The sequence below is a fragment of the Arvicanthis niloticus genome, chromosome 2 (assembly GCF_011762505.2).
Source record: "Arvicanthis niloticus isolate mArvNil1 chromosome 2, mArvNil1.pat.X, whole genome shotgun sequence".
NCBI classification, from domain to species: domain Eukaryota; kingdom Metazoa; phylum Chordata; class Mammalia; order Rodentia; family Muridae; genus Arvicanthis; species Arvicanthis niloticus.
The window spans coordinates 127,197,613-127,215,809 of NC_047659.1; the positions used below are offsets into that span (position 1 = coordinate 127,197,613).

Below are 18,197 nucleotides of genomic sequence, written 5' to 3' on the forward strand. Positions count from 1 at the left end.
CTCCACACCCTGCTCTCTCCCTCTGCTGTAGTTTCCCTTTCTTTTGCCCCACCTGCTGTCTACTGTAGCCGAGCAGTCTGACCTCCCAAGGCACAGAGTCACCTGGCTTGCTTCCACTGTGGTGGCCTACTCACTCTTTCCCTGGTTGCATCTGCTCTTGCCTCTGCCTGTGCTCCTGTTTCCTCTGCTCCCTCTACATGTCTGGGAAACACAGGTCAGCTTCCCCTTTCCGGCCAGGCCTCATGGCTACACTCCCTCCTTTGTGTAAACCCCTACTGCCGGACTCAGCCCTTCTCAGGCAGCCCTTATCCCTTGTCAGCTTGTTCCCATGCTGTGTGGACCAATCCCTCAGAAGCCACAGGCTGGGCTTTGTCTCTGCATTCTTGACTAGATGTCTGGCACCTGTTAGGTGTCTCATAAATATTTGAGGAAAGAAAAAAATGAGCAAGGAAAATCAGAATCAGAATCTGTGTTCATCACAGAAGTGTTTGGTGTGATAAAGAATAAGCTAATTAAAGCTACAACAGGAGATACTGTTCCATCATCCAAGACACACATGAGCAGATAGGCAACAGCCGACCCTGCCATTGGTCATGGCACCCAGCTTGTGGAGGCTGGTGTTCACATTGATGCTGGCATGATCGACAACCCGATGAACCTAGACAAGAGTAAGATAAACTACTTGTCCTCCAGTAGAATAAATATTTCAAATAAAGTCAACCCAAGAAAGTCAGGCCAAGCAGCTATTGATTGCTAAAAGCCTGAACTTGAGCCCAATGAATATTCCAAAGTTCACCTCCATGCAGCTTGCCTAAATGGTGATCAATACGCAATTACTGCCCCCTTTAAATGTGTCCTACACTGCTGCGCGCCTGCCCAAAGAAGGGCTTTGCTTTTTAAAGTCTTTTGTTTCTTAAATTTGCTTAGGCAGGGAAAAAAGAGGGCCTTGGCTCAGCCAGGCTCCTTTTCCTTTAGTGTTTCAGGCAATCCTGTGTCATTTCTGAAATGGTTTCAATGTAAGTTCAACAGAAGCCGAAGGTGCCCTGGTCAGCAGTCGTTCATTTCAAGGCGTCTTTTCCTGGTGGCTAACCAGTGAGCATGTGTAGCTCTGTTTCCTAATTTCTGCCCGCATGATTATCTGCCCTAGCCATAACCTCTATAAATCCCAGCTTGTAAAGCTGGGTTCAGAAGTCCAACCACAGCAAGAACGAGAATGTCATTTGTGTAGCCTCGTACTAGAATTTCATCTTGAGACAGAAAGTTCTTCCCCGTGGATATCAAACCTTGTTTGCCGCCTCCTGATGTCTAAACTTTCATATTTCTCTTAAATAGGCCTTTTCATCCCTCCCACCCCTCTGCCGTCAGACCTCTCTTTGTATCCCGTTCACACTACTGCCATAGCCTCTGAACCAACCGTCCTCCCTGCCAGCCCCCTCTTCTCTCTAAGTGTGCCCCTTCCAAGTGTGCCCCTTTTAGTGCCCACCTTCTCAGTAACTGGATGGAGCTGGGCTTCCCTGGCAGCACAGTGGCGGCCTGGTGTGAGCACATTTGCACACACTGTCCTGCTGTTCTCCAGCTCTGCCACCAGTGCCAGGCCACTTACCCCTCTGTTGACAGGCACCCCCTGCCGTGTGATCCCCTACTGTCCTTTCCTCAAATCTCTTAAAACCAAGAAACCTCTGGTTTCCAATAGCCAGGACAGTGTCTGAATAGGCTTGAGTTCTGCGGAAGCCTTCCTCCTGTCTTCAGACTCAGTGGCTGGGTTGAAGGTCATCTCTGAGTAGCTGGGCTGATTATCTGTGCTGAGGAGGATAGAGGTGGGAATAATCATTGCACATCATGAACACCTTCCTGTCTCCTGGCTTTCTGCAGAATGTAAGCTTTAGGGTACAGTGGCATCTTTCATCTTTTGACAGGAAAGGTGTCCAGCAGGTATAGTGGAGGACCAAACACCTTTCCTGATTACTTCAGGTTCATTTGGTCTCCCAGATGGATTCCACTTTTTGGAGCAGAATCTATGTCTTTGTGTCTACCACAGTGTTGAATAAGTGCTCAGTAAACACCATGCACTTGGGTGGTTGATTCGCCATCTGTACCCAATTAGGAAATAATTGATTTGTTTCTGTGTACCTCTTAGAGTGTTAAAGAAAATCATATAAGATTTTAAGAAATTATGTTTCTGTTACTTTTTTAATACTGAAGGTTTGGCTGCCAGCCTGCAGTGCTGTTGGGAAATAGTGGAACTGTAATGAGGTAGGGTGTCACGGAAAAGAGTAAGGTCAGGGAGGGGTTTATCCTTGAAGAGGGACTTCAGCACCACCCCCACCTGCTTCCTTACTACCACAAGGTGAACAGCCACACAGCCCCATTGTGGCCTACTGTGCTATGTGGAGCTAGGTGGGTATGAAGTAAAACCCTATTAACAGGCAAGATGAACCTTTCTTCTTTGTAAGTTGTCTCTAATGTTTTGTCACAAACTCCTTAGAGAAATCTACAAAGTGGTAGCCACTAAGAGGATTGCTGAGACCTTCAGCCTCCAGGGTAGGATCACCTTTGGTTTGGTTTGGTTTGGTTTGGTTTGGTTTGGTTTGGTTTGGTTTTTTTCTTAAAAGTCACTTAACTTCTCTAATTTTACAAAGTACATGCTCACTGTTGGAAAATGAAAGGCACTAAGAAGTGCAAAAAGAAATACAGAGATGCAGAAAAGGACTTGTGGAGTCCAGCATAGTCTCATGATAGAAATACTTCAGGGGGAATAGAAGGAACTTCTTTAACCCTTGGTAACAAGTCCAGAACACCCACAGCTAACACCACACCTCATGGTCAGCGAGCGGATGCTTTCCAGCCATGGTCAGCAGCAAGAGAAAACGTCTTCTTAGGCATTGAGCTGGTGACTCCAGACAGGGCAGGTGAGCGATGCTGGAAAATACGACATCCAACTTGGAAGGAAGAGGAAGAGTTATTTGTTTGCAACTAACGTAAAGTTACCCTGTGGATTCTATTAGTGCAGCTATTAGAACTATTAAAGAAATTATATGATCAGTATAGAAAATTAATTGTATTTCATTGAGACAGGCTCTCTCAGTGTAGCTCTGGCTGACCTGTAACTCCTTATGTAATCCAAACTGGCCTCAGCTCACAGATATTTGCATCCTGAGTGCAGGGGTTTTTTGTTGTTGTTGTTGTTATTGTTGTTGTCATTGTTTTTGTTTTTTTGTTTTTCGAGACAGGGTTTCTCTGTGTAGCCCTGGCTGTCCTGGCACTCACTCTGTAGACCAGGCTGGCCTCAAACTCAGATATCCACCTGCCTCTGCCTCCCAAGTGCTGGGATTAAAGGCCTGCGCCACCACCGCCCAGCCTGAGTGCAGGGGTTAAAGGAATGTGTCACACTGCTCCCTTCAAGAGGCATAAATTTTAAGTCAACTGACTGTGGTGGTGGGTGCCTATAATCTCAACCCTTGAGAAGTGGAGGCAGCACGATTAGGAGTTTGAGGCCAACCTGGGCTATATGAAGCCCTGTCTCAAAAAAGAAAGGAGCATCAGTTTGAAACTCACATGTGAATGACACTGGGACAGTCCTATATTCTTCTGTGAAAGAATGAAGCTGGGCCTACCTCACATTCAAACTTAATTCAAAAAGATCAGAGGCCTAACTGTAAGATGTCTGAGAAGAAAATACAAGGTAAACATTTATGACATTGAATGCAGCAATGGTTCCCCAGGTATGACAGCAAAAGACAAAATTAGATACATTGAACTCTATCAAAATGTGAAGGTTTTATTCTTCAAATGATACTATTAAGTAAGGAGAGGGCTGGAGAGAGCTCAGCCGTTAAAGGTTAAAGTTCACAACCAAAACATCAAGAAAGTGAGAATATTTGGCAGGTTGAAGAAATGATTTTATCATATATCTGTTGAGGGACTTCAGAATATAGGAAAACAAATGCTTAGAACGCAATGATAAAGAGCAGCTTCTTGCCCTGTTTAAAAGCAAGCAAAGCAGGCTGGGCTTGGTGTACACCTTTAAGGCAGGTGGATCTTGAGTTCCAGGCCAGCCTGGTCTACATAGTGAGTTCTAAAACAACCAGAGCAACACAGTAAGAACCTGTCTCAAAAAAAAAAAATAAAAAATAAAATAAACAAATATGAGCAAAGCTTCTCAGTAGGCGTTTTCCCCAAAGACAGTGTACAAGTGTCCAAGCCCACTAACTGCTCAGCGCTATGGTTGTCAGAAATAAGTCAGAACCACAGTGATGGGCCTCAGTGGGAACAGGCTTTCCACCAAGTCTTATAGCATGCGTTTGATCTCTGGACCCTACATAATGGAAGTGGAGAACTGACTCCCACACATACAAGTTTTTAAGCTGTGGAGAAAGTGGATCCCTTGTCACTGATTTGAAATGATGTGTCAACTGTCCAGAGCAGTCTAGTGGATAAGCATAATTACCCTTATAACCAGCAACCTTCTCCTAACATAGATGTACTCAACAAACAGGAAGTCTCATGTCCTCCTGAAATTTTATACATGGATATTTACAGCAGCATTATAATAGAAAATACATATCTACTTGTATACAAATCAACATATAGGTAACTGTACAATACACTAGTCACCATTGAAAAGGGAAGTAGACCACTGACAAGCTAGAACATGGGTGAACCCTGAAAACCTGATGCCAAGTCACAGAGACCATGTGTAATAGCATTTGTTTGAAATGCCTCGTGTAGGCGAGTCTGTAGACACAGCACAGAGCTGTGGCTGCTGCGAGCTCAGGAGCCCGGGGATGGAGGTGAGGAACAGTCAAAGGGTGTGTGGTTTTCTCACAGGGTGATGGAAACACTCTATGGTTGGTCGTGGGATGGTTATGTGTATGTGAGCACACTGATACTCACTGATACCGCTGAGTTGTGCGTTCTCAGAGGACAAATCAAGTGATGTGGTTTGTATCTAGTAAAGCTGTTGAGGGAAGGGGGCTGCTAAACCATCAACCCTCAGTCTGCTCTGCTTCTCTAGTCTTGCAGTGTACTTCCCACAGGATTACCGTAAGACTTGCGGGAATTTGAACATTAGCATTTGCAACCATAAGATTTTATTCTTGGATGGATAAGAATGTATTCTTCCTATTCCAGATTTTCCTATTAATGTGTATGGTAATCTGCTTAGATATTTCATAATGTAAACATTGCCTCAATTTTTCTGTTTTTATTGGGGAATTTTTTTCCTAGTAGAATGAGTACACACTAAGAAAAAATATATATATATGTATAGTGCTTCTTATAGAATGCCTTTGGTTTGTAGGGAGAAAAAGATCTCCCGGAGCAGTGCCCTGAAGGTGCTGGACCATGCCATGATTGGGCCTGAAGGCACAGACAACTGCCACAAATTTGTTGACATTCTTGGCTTACGGACCATCTTTCCACTCTTCATGAAGTCTCCCCGGAAGATCAAGAAAGTGGGAACCACAGAGAAGGAACATGAAGGTAGGGTTCACTGTAGAGGCCGCTGGGAGAGGCAAGTGGGTCATGCTGACGGAGAGCACTTGCTTATGTCTGTCTCCTGTTCCAAGCACGGCAAAGCAGTCCAGAGACTAAGGGTGACCAGTGGCCTTTGTGGGTCCTGTTCTGTGTTTGCTTAAACCCTGGAGGTTCCACTCCCACTGGCCTGTGTGAGTGCGTGAGAAGGCTTTGTGTTCTTCCCTGTAATTTGCGGTGAGGTGTCTCTCTGATGGAAGACCCTTTTGAAAAGAGTAATGAGGTGGCACCACATGTCACCTCCGGAGTGGTACTTTCATGTATTTCTGTATTAAAGTATGATTCAGCCAACATCAGGAATTGCCGGAATAAACTATTTACAGCCCAGGTTCCCCTTTTTATGTTTCTCCTCCCTGATGGAGCATACTCCTAGCAAAATGCCGCTGTGAATTGTGAGGCCGTAACCAGAGTAGTTACCGGCAGGCCACTGTCTTCCTGGTATTGTCTGGTGGCCTGCAGCATCCCTCCCCCAGTAAATAGCTGCAATGCAATCTGGAAGGCCTGCGATTTATGGGCATTGACAGCTCTGCTGGAGGCTAGCAGACACTTGCACCCGAGAATTTACATGGTTGGATGGCTATTTTAAAGTGCAGGAGCGTGCAGAGAGACAGGAAGCAGTGTGTGTGAAAGAGGAAGGAAACCTGAGCTACTAGGGAAACAGTGGGTCTTGTCAGGAGGCACCGCATCCCAAGGTTTGGGTGACTTTTTTCTTCAGTGACTGGTAGAGTTGGCCTAGACACCTGCCATATCTGTTGTGCCACTTACTCTCCTGTGTCCCAAGTAGACATGGCTCTGTGTCCCAAACTTGAAGATAATATGAGTGATCATAGGAACTCCCCAGAGGCAGCACTCAGACTGAGAACAAGTTAGAGACCTCATCTGATTGCGGTTGAATATTGACCAAGCTAGCTGTAAACAAGTTAACCCCACTGCCAGCCTTTTTCTTTCTCTGGTAGGACTCAGCTGGAAGAGGCCCCGGGAGGAGAAATGAGGGCCTGGATATCTAGACAGGCTATGGCAGCTGCTGTTCACTGCCTGCCAGGTTCCGGTCGAGCCATATTCTTTGTAGTCTCATTTAGGCCTCACAGCCGGTGGAGAAGATAAGATGGTGGTACCCTTGCTTGTTCTTACAGAAAATCAGCTCGCGCAGGGGCCAGTGTGTGAGTTCTTGTGTGTTTGTGTGGACCTATGTGTGTGCATACGTGGGGAGATCAGAGAACAACTTCAGATGTTGATCCTCAGCACTGTCTACTGTTTCTTGAGACAGAGACCCTCTTTGGCCTGGGCCTCACTAATTTGCTAAGCCAGTGTGGCCAGCAGGCCCAGGGGTCCTTCTATCTCTGTCACCCCAGTACCCTTTTCACTCAAGTTCTAGGGATAAACTCATGCCCTCATGTTTGCAAGGCAGGCACTTTACCAACTGAGCCATCTCCTCCTGTCCCTAGCCAGCCCCGCCCAGACCCTTGGTCTAAAATCTGAGGGAGTGAGAATAGTGAACTAAAAGCTGTGGTGTCCGTGCCTTCAGCTTCTGAGGTCTGGGCCCTAGTTGTCAAAACTGCTCTATAAGCCACGACTCTTCACACTGCTGCGGCCAACCTGCTGGCTTCCACTGAGGGCCATGACACTGCTTTGAGCACGTGTGGAGAGAGGGTGAAGGAAAACAGCCCTGAGCCAGCTCTTGTTCATGTGCGTGGATCTGAGAAGAGGAAGTGACAGATTCAGTGAACAGCTGTTTTCCTGCTGAAAAATGTGCCTAGTGGCGTGCTGGTGACAGAACATTGCCTTTAGAGTGCCCACATTAGGAATTGATAAGATTATATTAGTGGGGGCAATGGCTTGGGAAGACAGCTCCTAGAAGGCATGTTGGGCTGTAATAGCTGGCGAGGATACGCTGTGCATCCTGCACACAGCAGCACCCAGAGAAGTAGAAGGAAGGCCCAAGGACAAAGCACCACCCTGCCTTCTGCCACCCTCTAGCTGCTGTATCCTGGCACACTATCCCATAAACTTTGAATGACAGGAGACTTGATGGGGCACATTACACCAGGTTTCTTTACCCTGCCTTGTCCCCTGCATAAGCCCTGTGCTCTAATTGCTGTCCATGCCCTGCTGATGCAAGTGCGCCAGGTCTGTGTGCTAAAGCAGAGCACAGTGGCCTCTCAACATCAGGAATGATTGTGACTAGGTTCCTCTCGGGCTTCCATTGGGCCCCTTCCGCTGCCGCAGTACTTAGTGCTCATTGATTGGCCTGGCTAGCAGTTAGTCATCCTTAGACGGACGTCTCTTTCTCGGGGAAGAGTAGGCACCTCTGCACTCAAGACAGGTCCTCCTAATTAATGCATCTTGGTTCTAGGACTTGGTCTCCTAATCCTTGACATTAAAGAATCCGTGTGCTTGTCATCTCTGGGTCCCACTGCCTAGCCTGGTGCTTGGTGTGTATAATAAGTGCACAATAAATGTGTGGTGGCTGCTAAAATTAACACCTCTCCTGGAAGACTTCATTGAGGTCAGGCATAGGCTTGAGCCTCTCCTCAACTTGCTAAAGGCGTATAGCTGACTGTAGTTCACACTGATGGTTGTCAATGATGTATGCCTTTAATAAGTCTTTCATCCAGGTTCTTCTGAAGTAAGACCTGTGCTAGGCACATTCTGTCACACTGGCTTAGAGATGATAGTAGCTGTTCCTTCAGGGGGCCTGTGTGTACAGAGCTTCATCATACATAAGGCCTGCCCAGGACACGCTTCTTGTGGTGCTCAGATTCCCAACTAATCATCATGGAAAGGGGGTTAGTTCCCCAGTCTGGAAACTGCCTAGAACTCCCCCTTTTCTTTCTTAGTAAGTTTTAGGTTTGTCTCACATCCTGGTTGCCTTAAGTCCATTCTGGTACAGTCTCAGCCCTGTCACCTCTGGACCTGCCCCAAGCAACTGCAGTGATAGTTCATCCTGGTGGCACAGGTAGCTCACTGCTAATCGTATGCAATCCTGGGCACATTCCTAAATTCTCTCTCTGCGACTCAGCTGCCCCGTCTAGAAAATAGTGGGACTAAAATCACCCACTCTGGCTATGTATAAGGGCCAAATGGAAGGACAGATGTAGTGAGACTGCCACTGTACATCCACAGAGTGGTTCCACCAACTGTGGGTTGAGATGTGAGACACACCAACTGTCAGCAGTGAGCATGTGCAGATTCTTTTGGGTGTGTGTCAGTCATTCTTCCTCAAACAATATAGCTTTCTCATACAGCTTTTACATTGCAGTAGATATTACAGTGATCTAGAGATGATTGATTGGTTGGTTGATTGACTTGAGACGAGCACCTTGCCTGACTTGGATCTGTTGTGAGATCAGGCTGGCCTTGAACTCATAGGGCTCTGTCTGCCTCTCCCTCAGTGCTGGTACTGTGGCTTGATGACTTAAAGAATATGGAAAGTTGTTTCTGAATGATATGCAAATATTGTGCCATTTTATTTAAGGGACTTCAACAGCTACATATTTTGGTATCTGTGCCAGGCCCTAGGCCTAATCCCCTCAAAGATACTGAGGGATGGCTTTTTATGCCTATCATAGACTGTACAATGAAATAGTCAGCTTTGAAAGGTGTTAATTCTGTCTCGTAACAATATTGTCGGCAGTTTTGTATATCTGTACCTTGGTCACACAACCCAGCCCTTTCTAGAAGTCATGGGGTGAGCTTGACAATGGGAAGGCTGTATGTATGCATGTTTGTGTGTGTGCAGGTGCATGGAGGGCTGTATGTATGCATGTTTATGTGTGTGCAGGTGCATGGAGGGCTGTATGTATGCATGTTTGTGTGTGTGCAGGTGCATGGAGAGATGTATGCATGCATGTTTGTGTGTGTGCAAGTGCATGGAGAGATGTATGTATGCATGTTTGTGTGTGTGCAGGTGCATGGAGGGCTGTATGTATGCATGTTTGTGTGTGTGCAGGTGCATGGAGAGATGTATGTATGCATGTTTGTGTGTGTGCAGGTGCATGGAGAGATGTATGTATGCATGTTTATGTGTGTGCAGGTGCATGGAGGGCTGTATGTATGCATGTTTGTGTGTGTGCAGGTGCATGGAGGGCTGTATGTATGCATGTTTGTGTGTGTGCAGGTGCATGGAGAGATGTATGTATGCATGTTTGTGTGTGTGCAGGTGCATGGAGAGATGTATTATGCATGTTTGTGTGTGTGCAGCTGCATGTAGAGGCCAGAGTCAATGTCTCCATCACTCTCCACCCAAATTTTTAAGATAGGATCTTTCAGTGATCCAAGAGTTCACTATTCAGCAAGAGTGGCTGGCTCTAGGAATCCTCCTTCTCTGCCTCATCACTGGGATCATAGGCAAGCACCACATGCTTGGCTTTTGACATTACTGTTTGGCAAGCACTTTACCAAATGAGCCATGTCCCTGGCCCCTAGGAGAGCCCCTTCTTGGTGGAGTGGTCAAGCTGAATGTGGTGGTATCATAAACCAGCTCTGGCCCCTCAGCCAATAGGAGGGGTTGAGAAAGGAGAGCTTTAGACTACAGTGACTCCAGAGAGAAGGGGGAAACAAAACTACCCTTATAACCTCAAATTGCTGGTAATTGAGTTCCTCTTTTGTGAGTCTGGGTGGAGAAGGAGAAGAATTATTGTAATTGAAATCCATTCAGGTTTGCATAATAAAACCTTCAGAAATAGATCTGGGGAGGCACTTAGTGTGGGGGATGGGTCAGAAAGAACCACTTGCCCTTGGGTGCAGTAATTTGACTGGCTGCCTCCTTGGATTTATAAAGAATTGCACAGTGTGTATTGTCTCCTTGGTTTTAACTACTTTAGCATAGGCAAAGAGGATAAAAGAACTGGGATCCAGAAATGGCAACTGACCTTTACTTTCCAGCTCTCTTTTAAATTCTTATTAAAATAGGCCCAATTTTCCTTGCATTGCCTCATTAGGTAGGTGAGTTATTGAGTTTGTAGCCGTTCTAGTTAATTGCGCTGTTTTAACACGGTTCCCCTGGAGGCTGTTAAGAGCTTTGAGGGGTGAGCTCTCAAGCAGTGTAGGTGTGTGGCATACTTGCTGGGCATGTGCATGCATTCCACCTTATCCACAGTGACAGTGGTTGATAGCAGGTCAGCACTTTGAAGAAGACTTTTGTGTTGTCAGTGAAGGGTTTTAAGTGATTCTAGTCAACTTTACATGTCAGGAAACATGTTGATGCCCCAGGCCTCCTAGACTTCTAACACAACAAAGAGCAGGCCAGGCTCCCATGACACTCCTCAGATTCTGCCAGGGTCAGAACAGAAAGGGCATGGCTTGTCGCAGTCAGACATAAGGGGACTTTGGTCAGCCCAGAGGAAAAGGAAGCACTGTTACAGACTCCTGGTAAAACATGATGACATACCACCCTTACGTGCAAAATTTGTATGGAATTAACGCTGTGGTTAAAATTGGGCAGAGACCTTATGGCGGGTCTTATGTGCCAATCTTGCAGAGTCTGTCTGCTCTTCCCAGGCTCCGTCTCCACATTCCCTGCTTCTGCCTTTCTTACAGCCTCCCTGCTCACTTTGATCAGGTGTTGGTGGTCACTTGCAACACTGGCCTGGGTGCTCCCCGCAAGGCTTTGTCCTCCGTTTGTCCCTGGCTCCCAGATCTTGATTATCTTCTGTCTCCCAAGCTCTGGTCAGCACAGCTCATCACTAACAGATGCACCTGCTTATTCAGTAGGCCTGTTCCTTCCCTGCTTCAGCTTTCCCTGTTCCTGCTGCCCACAGGAAGCCCCATGCTCTCTACCTGCCAGCCGCTGCAGAAGCCAGCATCCCATGTGTACCTCCACGATTCCCCATGTGCAGCTTGCTTCTAAACTGTGAGTTCTACCTCATAAAAGTCTGCACCAGCTCTCCCTGTTGCATTGGCTGCCTGTGTCACCTCAGTGAACTTCTCTGCAGTCCTGGTATCTAGCTCTTGAACCCAGTTCTTGAGTACTCTCTGTTTCAAAAGCAGTAAATGAATCAGGACTCCAAGTCTTTAACAAACTTGTAGTTTTAAGAAAGGAGGAAATAGCCAAGGGGGTAAAGGTGGTTGGATAGGTATTAGTCACAGAATTCCATTAGCAATTACAAAGACCTTCCAGACAAGAGGACTTCGTTATTAAAGATAACAGAGCAAGGGTCTTAGAGAAGAGGAAGTGGAGAGGAGAGGGCAAGGACCAAGCACTAGGCCAAGCCATCCCACTGTACAGCATCCACAGGAAGGCTTCTACTCATCTGACTGATTTTGAGCCTTCCAACAGCCCCTTCCACGTCAGCATCATTTCCTCTTCTAAAGGTGTAGAGACGTTGAGTCTGAATGACATCACCACCATGTTGTACAGTGGGTCAATCACTGAAGGAGGACTCGACTCCCTCCACCCCGATCACAAATCTTATTTCCTCTCATGAGCCTGAGCTGCCTTGCCCATTTGTTTTGCTGGGTTAGTTACACAAGTTCTTAATCAGAAAACCTCATTTCATTACAAATTGTCATGGTGGCAGCGACTCTTGTTAGCTCTTTTTCATTTCGGATGTTAACTGTTCCCTCGCAGGCTTAGATGTTGAAAGCCTGGTCCCTAACTGATGATGCTGTTTTAGAAATGTGAGGGTGTGGGGCCAACTGGAGAAGTTACTGGAGCAAGGTTCTGTGGGGCTAAATTTGGTTCCTGTCTCTCTCCTCCTGACTACCTCCCTGCTGCCATGAGGTGAGCAGCCTTCCTCAGCATAGTCCAGGAGTGATGGAGCCCACCAGGTGGACCAGAAGCTGGTACCATGAACCACAATGCCTACTTCTCTCCTTGAATTGTTTGTTGCAGCCACAAAAAGTCTAATGTTATCCTGTCAAATCTCAGATTATGAGGAGTAAAGGGTGGTGACTTGGTGAAAGTGTTTTGGGGCATTTCTAGTGCCTGCCATATGCTTGGTGCGTGATAGGTGTTCAGTGCATGCTGGGTGAGCTAATAAATGAATTTATGTAGCACCAGCACAGTGTGTGTTGACTGTGAAGACCCCCATACTTGGGAGACCCTTCCTCAAGTCTCAGGAAATCACGACCACCCAAAGATCACAAGAAACCATACCTGGATGCAATCAGCAGAGGCTTTATTAGGGAAGTTGGCCGGCCAAGGTCAAACCACAAGCTCTCTCTCAAGAGCAAGGTTTGGCTTTGAGTGGTGGGCTAAGGGGTCTTTTAAAGAGGAAAACCACAAACCAGAGGAGTGAGGAGGGGGTGAGGGATTGCCAAGGATACATAACATAAGAATAGCGAAACATTCCAGAGAAACCCATCCTGAATGGTTAATAGCCATGGAAATTACTCAGTACACTCATTCTTCTCAAAAATGTGGTTTTACCATATCACTGTCCTACCCTGTCAACTACCTATTAACTATTTCTCACTAGCTCCAGCCGTAGAGCCACAGCCCTGTCATTGTGTTTTTACCACCCGAATGACTTTCATTCTTTAATTTTTTATTCTTCAACTGCCATTAAGGTCAGCCGGGATTTCAAAGCGTGACTGAATCTGTATTTCTTAACTATGCAATCTAACTGGGGTTTCTACTCCAATAATTATTAATTCCATATTATTATTGTCATTAATGAAATTAATGATTAATATTATTATTAATATTAATAAATGTTATTTTATGGTAAGTCATTACATAACACTGACCTGACCCCAGGCATCACTCCTTCATAAATGTTGCATTAGAGCAGAGGTGCTTAAATGTTTCCACTCGAAAATTTTTATGTAATCCTGGGTATAATAGTACATAAAATATAGTACATAAAAGTCAACAATTAGGGCTCAGTTAAGAACACTTGCCACTCTTGGATGGCTCCTACCATCTATATCACCAGGTTGTTAAGAGCTGCCTGAAAATCAGGCTTCAAAGCATCTGACACCCGTCATGGGTGTTGCGTGCCCATGTGTACACACACACATACCCTCTCACACCCTCACATCTTCCACATGTGTTGCATGCCCACACGTACACACACATAGAAAAATAGATTGATAACTGTCAGCATTCACTGATAAGCAGTCATAAATAAAGTTGCTTTAAAATAATTTTGGTATATATAGTTTTATCATTTATTAAAGATGAAAACAGATTTGTATACTAATGAAGATGGATGTGTAGTTTGTCTGAATATTTGATATAGAGTATTTCAGAGTTTTTCAGAGTTTAGGTTTGATAATCACCAATGCTGAAAATACCACTTCATAAAACTACACAATACACATTGGCAGAAGAATTTCTAGGACCGACCATTTTAGAAAATCTTGAGAATTCTCTCCTAATCCCTAATCAAAATTCACTTAATGACTTTATATGAAACTCAAGTCAGCAATTCAAACAACAGTTTTTAATATTAAACATTCTAACACAAAACAATCAAAAGATATACTAAATCAATATATGGATGCTGAGGAAGAACAGTAGGAAAAAATTAACAGTCTTTGTTTCCCATAATTAAACCATTAGGTTTCCACACAAGCAGAAAACTTAGTGTGTGCAATAAAAACGCTGGCTCATAGCACACTCAAATGTGCACTGAAGCATCCGAGGCTGAGTTCTCTGGTGTGGAGACGCAAAGTGTTCATAGGTGTGTTCAGAGCCACAGCTGCTGTGACATCACACACAGGACACAAGTCACGCCAGACACACCTCAGACTCATTCCTTGTTTGGGTTTGATTTTGACTTGTTGGTCATCCAAAAACACACACAGTATTGAACACGCCCCCAGTTTCGTTAGGGGTGCTACTATGGGGATGGCTTCTCATTCACGTTCCTCTGCTTCTGCTATCTCAGTAGTTAAAATATGTGCCTAACAAAGACTTCAGTTGGTTTCTTGAACCTGTCGGTCTTAGAGCTGTGCTGTATGTGTCAGTCCTGTGTGGAACATCAGACAAAAACCTTCCCAGAGAGAATTCACCAGGAAGCCCAAGAGCCCATTTTCCCACAGAACCAATGCCAGAGCTTGCAAACCCAACTCCTCTCTTCCCAAGTTTAAACAAGTTAGTTGTTGGCCATGAACAGTGAGAAGGAGGTGGGATGACATTGGGCGTGTACTGATGGACCCTGGATGCAGGTAAGACGCCTTGCTGCTGCTTTGTGTTGTTTGAAAACCTTGTGACCAAACACTTTCTGGAACCATTTCCTTTCTCTCCCTCCAGCTGCAGTCTCAGCACTCCACTCACACCCACACCCTGCCCCACCCCCGAACCCACCCCTGCCATGGTTGGCAGAGTTTAGGACGCTGAAACTTGGCACTGTGCTTTGTTGCGGTAAATCTCCGACCCATTGAAGTCCAGTCAAGGAACTGGACACAACTCAATTAATTACAAATGTATGCTGCACGCCTAGATTGGGCAGACTTACCATTGAACTACTCTATTCCCCAGCTATGAGATCTCTTACAACCTGCAGTTTTCTAGGTCATGATCTTCTTCCTCTTCAGTCCTTTCCCCAACTGCCAACTTCCAACAGCTCTTCTCGCTCTTATCACTCTTCCCCTGCCTCTGGCTCCTCCCACCCCTCTTCTACTGCCCAATCACTGGCTCTGGCCTTTATTTAACAAATTCGATTGGACAGAAAGTTCACAAGATTCACTCCTCCTTCGCAGCCCCTTCCAGGAGTGGAATACCGTGACAACAAGAGGCTGGGGCTATCCACAACATTTCCCCCTTTTTGTCCAATTAAAAAACTCTTTTTTCTTACAGTGCTTGAATTTTGAACGTTGTGATTTGACTTGCTAACTGGCTTAAGTCCTTCAGGATTTATACAGGCAGCACTCTTTTGTTTGCCCCTGGGAGACAGAGAGAGGTCCACTTACCACCTTGGAGGAAGTGCTTCCCTTTGAGGGAGGGGAGGAAACAGGCTATCCTCTAATAGACACAGGCCTTTACCCTTGCTTTAGCGATTAGACTTTTTTCTCTTTGCTGTCTTTTTCTTCTCTTAGAGTTTGTGGTTCCCAAGCACCTCTTAAGTGTTAGATGCAGAATTTGAGCTAAGGTCAGGTTCAAACCTTCTTCCAGCAGCAGGGCAGCTGTAGAGTCTTCAGTTGGGTGTTGAGAAACAGCACAGGGTTGAGGAGAAAGATTGCTTTTACAGGCAAGTTGACCAGCGGTTCAGACCCCAGCTCTCCTCAGACTACTGAGTGGCCTTGGGCCAGTTATTTCTTTTGTTTGAACTTGAAATCCCACTTGAGTCAAGCAAGACTGGTAATGTCCTCCCTTGAGGTTGTACAAAGTAATGATTGGGAATGCCCTGTATTCAGTCCTTAGCAATGGGGTACAGTGACTAATGTTGGATTCCTTCAGAGATAGTCATCCCTCTCTACCTCATCCAGTTGTGGGCATAGAACCATTTATGAACCAGTCTGTGGAAAAGCTGGATCATAACAGGAATTATCAGAGACAGGAAGTCACTGGAAGCCTGGGCTTCAGGAAAAGTCCATCACTGCCTGGATGACATGCCAGATGTGCTTTGTTCCGGCTTCAAGCTCCCATTCTAGGCTGCCTTCACTAGTGCTGGGCCCCGAGGTACTGATTTCTATAGAAAGAAGCCCCAAGGTAGGTTACCGCACATGCTCCTTCATTAGGTAAACATCAGGTCCTCTTTGTGCCAGGCTGCTGTTCTAGATGGAAGGTGAACAAACCCACGGTCAGCTAGCAAGACAGAAACCCACATTGATGTTACGAGGTAAAAATGGGAGATGAGCGTGCTCACAGCTCATGGAGAAAACAGACAAAGCTTGCATGTCTATGCCAAGGTGGAAGGATGTTTGAGGTCCTATGGACACAGAGAGGAGGACATCTCATCTGATGAGGACAGTGTGGCCTCCGCAGTCACATATCAGTAGATGCTGAGTAGTAATGTCAGGGGAAAACCACATATAGAAAAACAGAAGGGACAGACTTACAGACTCAGACAGTGAGCCTTAAACCTGGCCACCATCATCATCTTATAGAGCCTCTGTGTCCCTTACTGTCTACCACCATTGTGACCCCTGGAATATGCTCTGAGGCTCTTCTGATCCCAGCCTTTAGTGGGCAGCATGTAGAGGGAAAACTAGGACATTATACAGAAGCCAGAGTTGTGCAGGGCCATCAGGGACAGGACACAAGACCTTTCTGACACAAGTAAATGTTCATTAGAGCTATCTCTTGTTGCTGTTATGTTGATAATTTTATTATTTTATACCAAAAAAGACCTCCCAAATTTTCACAGGTCGAAGATATAGCATTAATTTCCATTATCTTGTACTTTTAAGCTGATTTATCGCAAATTCAGTGTTGAATCCAGCGGGGAGAGTAGAGAACAGTTCTCTTTCCTGTGTTCCCGTTGCGTTTTTCAATGTGTCCAGTAGCAACTTAGCTCTTTTGTGGCATTGGGTGAATTCTCATTCTGGAAATAGAGTTCCTTTTGCTGCATTTGTAGTGTTATCAATAGGAAAATGATAGTACTTGTTTATGATCCTGGTTAAATGTTATAGGAATGGTTTTGTATGTAATTATATTCTTTATAGAAATCAAATAAACACCAACATCAACTGAAGAACTGTTTTTAGGTTACTTCTGTAGATTTGTAAATACTACAGAAACTGGGCAGTTATTAGCTGTGACTATGGCTTACTAAAATTGAGCACATAATCTCTGCTGGGATTCAGTTTCTAACCTCACCATTTAAGACCTGTCTTATCCTCATCCCTCTTGGCCTAATCCTTACCATGTCTTCTTATTGCTCACACATGACCAGTGAGAGCACAAGTAAGGAACTGTGGGGTTTAGAAGGTGTGTGGAGCTGCTTGACCTGTTAGAAACTGAACCGAGCGTTTTCCTGTGCCTTCAAAACCGTCTTGCTGGTTTTTATTTGGCCTTGTTTTTTATTCTGCTTGTTTGTTTTGTTTCCAGACAATATAATTTGGTTGTATTCCTTCTTTTCCCCAGCTTCTCCTAACTCCTCCCCATCTCCCTATCCACCCAACTTCATGTTTTATCTCTAGTTCTATGAGTGTTTCTCTAAATAAACAAGCTAACAAAAATTGAAACAGACAAAAAAAAGTAAAGAAAATTGATAAGGCAACATCACACACAGACACACACACAGTCATGGAGTCTGTTTTGTTGGCCAACTACTCCGAGGTATGGGTCCTGCCCTAAATGTGGTTGTTACACCCAGTGAGGCTTCATCAGAGAAAACTTTCCCAGCAGGTATCAGTTACAAACAACTTGTTGGTTAGGGCTGGGGATTTTTATTCAGCAGACTAAGGCACATGTGAATTCAATCTGTGAAGGCCCTGTTTTTAATCATAAACTAAAGCTCTCACCTGTAGAGTGTGATTTAAACTCATTTCCTAGTTTGCCTCGTTTTCTGTAGCCCTGCATAAATAGTCCCCTTCTCTCAGTAGTAACCTTTTAGCCTGTCTCACTTTGTCTGCCTCAGACCCAAGATGTGTGTGCACATCATATCTTCCCTACCTGGGGCTTTCCAGAGCTGGTGCTCAGGGCTGCTCAGCCTCCAGACTTCACTCCTAGGAATGCTCTGTAACCTTGCTCTGTCCCTCTATTGACCACTCTTTAAAAATGGCATCAACTTACAGCTTTCAGCCCTACTTGGTTGGTGTCACTTGAAGAGCTT

General features: G+C 45.3%; 1 protein-coding gene across 1 annotated transcript in view; it reads left to right on the plus strand.

The window, feature by feature from the left end:
* Positions 1 to 18,197, plus strand: part of Ctnnbl1 (catenin beta like 1) — a 160,847-nt gene that overhangs the window by 99,220 nt on the left and 43,430 nt on the right. The window contains exon 11 of the mRNA XM_034496023.2: positions 5,300 to 5,481. Within this exon, the coding sequence (XP_034351914.1) occupies positions 5,300 to 5,481 (182 nt within the window). The remainder of the gene's footprint in view (positions 1 to 5,299; positions 5,482 to 18,197) is intronic.